This window comes from Eurypyga helias, unplaced genomic scaffold (assembly GCF_000690775.1).
Source record: "Eurypyga helias isolate BGI_N326 unplaced genomic scaffold, ASM69077v1 scaffold50980, whole genome shotgun sequence".
NCBI lineage: Eukaryota > Metazoa > Chordata > Aves > Eurypygiformes > Eurypygidae > Eurypyga > Eurypyga helias.
In genome coordinates, this window is record NW_010227323.1 from 3,886 (window position 1) to 8,235 (window position 4,350).

The 4,350-nt window shown below is 42.2% G+C and overlaps 1 protein-coding gene across 1 annotated transcript in view; it reads right to left on the reverse strand.

Annotated features, from left to right (window-relative positions):
- LOC104512677 (macrophage migration inhibitory factor-like) overlaps nt 1–3,154 on the reverse strand; it is a 3,989-nt gene extending 835 nt beyond the window's left edge. Inside the window, exons 1-3 of the mRNA XM_010155741.1 lie at nt 3,047–3,154; nt 196–322; nt 1–2 (exon numbers count right to left, since the gene is read on the reverse strand). The exon at nt 1–2 is cut by the window's left edge and continues 44 nt beyond it. Of these exons, the coding sequence (XP_010154043.1) occupies nt 1–2; nt 196–322; nt 3,047–3,154 (237 nt within the window). The remainder of the gene's footprint in view (nt 3–195; nt 323–3,046) is intronic.
- Nucleotides 3,155–4,350: the final 1,196 nt, after the last annotated feature.

Genomic DNA, 4,350 nt, shown 5'->3' on the forward strand with positions numbered 1-4,350 from the left:
GAGTAGATCTTGTTCTCGTGCTCCCCTATCATGCTGATGCGGTAGAGAAAACACATAGCACAGGGGTCTGTGGAACCACCAAAGGACATCACTTGATCAGGAGATACCTGTATTGCTAAGTACTGTTGGAAGAAGAAAAGGAGTATTATTTACCTTTACCATGTTAGGAAAAGGTTTGGAAATTCAGGGAGGTATTTGTGTAGTAGATCTTGTTCTCGTGCTCCCCTATCATGCTGATGCGGTAGAGAAAACACATAGCACAGGGGTCTGTGGAACCACCAAAGGACATCACTTGATCAGGAGATACCTGTATTGCTAAGTACTGTTGGAAGAAGAAAAGGAGTATTATTTACCTTTACCATGTTAGGAAAAGGTTTGGAAATTCAGGGAGGTATTTGTGTACCTAAACTGCAGTGAAAATAGGTGTATGCCTGTCAGTTTTGCTTTTGAATTTCTCCTGCATGCACTTCATCACAATTCCAGACTTCCTAAGTATTTTCCTGCAAGTCACAAAGATGAGAAGGCATGAAATGAACTGCATTCCCATGACATACCATTTGGCAATTCTTTCTGCCACCACAATTCTTTCATCTAGTGCAAAATGGCTTTATTCTTAACTAAAGGCACTAGCAGCATATAACGTTAAAACAAACAAACCCACCCCAAAACCACACCATAACAAGAGAGCAGTCCCAGGCGCTCAGAGATGCTTTTCACCACTTATTAAAGTGCAAATAGTTTCACTCTTTTTCTTAAGTTACCCTGTGGCAACATCTGCTGCTGTCTTGCAGCCTTCAACCCCAGTGTGCTCAATTACCTACTGAAAATGGGTTCTGGAGTGTTTAGCCTGGACACACTTTTGGAAGGAGGACCCTGCAATCTCATCTTCACTGACTTGGAATTTTGGGTAGAAAGCTTAGGATCTCAGACCTGCAATACCTCCAGAACCTCCTCTGAGACACCAGGCTCTCCCTGCCTGTGTGGGAAGGCTGGGTGTGAGTGGGGGTGTGCAATTGCATTGCTGCTGCCCTACGTTCCAGAGAGATTTTGCACCTCACTGACTCCTGCTGCAGGCTTCCCTGCTGAGGTAAATGTGAACTGACATAGTAGAGGTCTAAACCAACATCCCCCTCATTAATCAAAATACAGCCTAATCCTACTTTTGTTCTTGATAGCAGGAAAACCAGAAGAAAGTATCTATGTTAATATTAATGTTCAGCCTGCAATTTTCCCTGCTGCTAATACACAGTGTCAGATTCATGCACTGGGGAATCCGGGGATCAGTTCCTTTGGCATCCATCTGGCATTGGTTCTTACCCACGTTTATTAGCAGCGCATCATTGGAACTCAGCAGCAATTAACCCTTTGGTAAAAGAAGCTAGCCTGAGTTCCAGGAGTTGTCCAGGCAGTTAGCCTAGGCCGCATTTACGGCGTGTTTGGGTGCAAGGTGCATCACACCACAGCAGTACAGGGTAAGCCAAGGAGATCCTGCTGAGGTACCACTTGCTTGGCTTTGTTCGCCCCTGGCTGGGCACACTATGCTCTTAGCTTTATGCCAAATGCAGGTGCATGTATACCTTTAAGATCTACCCTGGAGGCAGATAATTATTTTTTAAATAAAAAAATCAAGCTGAAATGTTACTCGGCACTATTTTCTTAGAAGGGCTTGAAAAATGTTTGAAACAGGTCTTCCAGTAGAAAAAAACCCCGTTTTGATTAAAAAGTAAAATCAGTGTTTTTTTCAAATAGTGCCATTTCCTGCGAGAGGAAAGCTCTGCATTCCAGCCCACCCTAATCCTTTCCTTCTTTCTCTTATAACTAAGAGACTTTTCCTTTCCCATTGCTTCCTTTGTCACGAAGAGCTTGCATATCTTCTTCAGAAAGTCTTTGTTGTTCTCTCTATATTCCTAAGTCCCATTACATATCCCTTCCACACTGCTGCACAGACCTGCTCCAGCTGCATCCCAGCCCTGGCCTCTTGGTTTATATTCAGGAGCTGTTATGCAAGAACCACCAGCTGACACCTTCCCCCACCTCACCCCCCACAAGTACGTTTTTGCTGGATTGATAAAAAATATGTTTTTAAAAGGGACAGAACACATCAGTTTTACATAAGAATTCCATCATATTACCACATGTGTTGGGAAAAAAAGAAAATCTTATTCCCATTTCACTTTAGCCTGCTTTGGTGGAGACAAGACTTATACAAGCCTAAAACATACTTCTATTCCCTGAGATAACTGACTTCAGCCAAATTTGGCAGAGTTTGATTTCCTACATGTTTGGTGAGACTGGCTGATTGCATAGAGCTTCGTTACCGTCCCTAGAGAAAGAGTGGCCCCTTTATCAGACATCAATTTGCCTTGAAGAGACACAGTAGAACCAGGCTTCTTCAGATCAATTGGCTTTTTTAACTCTGCATCAAATCAATTTTATGGGAACACCCAGCCACATACAGCTGTTTTTTAAAGTCTATGGCCATACAACAAACAGAAATATTCTAATTACCAGGGTCAAATTCTATTCTAATTGGTCAAACAAATGTCAGTACTATTAACCATCCACCACTGGTGGGATCCATAGCACAAGTCCAATGCAGAACCAGACTGGAAGTCACAGAAACTTTGAAACCTTATTTTTTTCTTCAGCTGTAACCTCTAGGCTACATGCAATTTGGTGTCAGATAACAAGCACGTGTTCAGCAGTATTCAGCAAGGAAGTTATGGGCTGAAACTGCTCTCAGTTGGCTGGCTTCTTGAGGGATATTCACAGAGGTAGCTGTGCACACATAACCACACACATCCAGTGTCTGGTCCTACATGGAGGGCCATCATACACAAAGCTAGTTTAAATACTTTTAAGTGTTTTGAGACTTCAACAGATCTAAGTTACAGCAAACAAGTATTTGACATTTGGACAAATGAGAAGACTCTAAATACTGGTGATTCACAAGGTATATTAGTTTACTGGAGATATCACTGAGAAATAACTTGTTGCGTAGGCAAAGCTGACTAAATAAGGAAAACACTTAAGCATCAGGACTTACCTGTGTTGGCTTGCCCATTGCTTTTGATAACTGTTGGGTGAGCTCCCCCGTGAAAGACTCTGGAACTTTATCCTTGCTTATATTTGTGTTAACTATCAATTTAGGCATCTTTGGATCACAAGAGGGTTTTCTTTCAGCTCACCTTGTTCACAGCCCTAGTTCCTAACTCACCTGCAAGATGGCTTACCCACTGTGCTAGTAATCACCTCCGGAGCCTTTAAATAGTCAGTGGTACCTTCCTGCGGTGTACCTGGAGGGTTGGGAGTGCCTTAGGAGAGAGGAGGTTGCTTGTGTCTGCTGATGCAGGTAATCAATAGAAAGCTTTCCTTAGAGGGAAAGCTGGGTCTTTGCGCTCTGGAAATCAAATCACCCAAAATGACAATTTGTATTTGGATACAGCCTGATAGTGAAAACCTGTGAAAAAGCAAGGGTTTCAGAGACTGAGTGGAAGAGTTATAATGTGCCTTTGAATGCAAGTCTTATAATTATTTAAAAAATTTAGTTGAAAGCCTCAGTTGTGAGGTCTGGAACTCTTTCTGTAGAATTGACCATAACAGAAGAACCCCAGTAGCACATGGGGAGACCTTCCCTGAACCGTGACTAAGTCATGACAAAGATGCCTTAAAATCAGGCTCTTAATTTCCACTGTGGTGAGCACTGGATTTTACATACCCAGAAGAGGATTATTTTCAACTTCCTCCTTTGTTGTGCAAATAGTCCCAAAAATCTCCTGAGAGACAGGAAATCCACAGGCTTTCTAAAATGAGAGGGTTTTATCCGGGGTGGAGTATGTGCAGAGCTGAGATCAGTTCTCTTTGCTCCTAGTTAAATTTTACATGTGAGAAGTGATTTAGAGGGGTCACATGGCATTTGGTAGGGGATGTTCACAGCGAGATGTGTGTGGGGAAAGCAGGTTGAAAATGCTGATGGGGATAAAATAAATGGTTTTTTAACCTCTCCATGTTAAAGGTGATGGGTATGTTTATGCCCGGTAGTTTCTGTGATTTAAGGGCTTTTCTATAAACTCCATTCCCCAGCCTGAGGAAAAGAGAGAGAACTTTCTAAAGCTTGCCCTAAATGCTTCTACTGCAATGGTGTAAATTAAACAAACCCTTTTAAATGGTGAAAACTTCCATATGAACATGCTAGTTGATTGTGTAGTGTTTGTTAATTTTAAGTCAGTTCCTTCCCTGTAGCATCCCTGCTGTAAAAACTCAGCAAATAAAAAGTCAGGAGATGAATTACTATGTGCCAGTGTTCATCTACAGCCTGTGCTAGTGGATTGCATCTCCTGTATCTGAAGC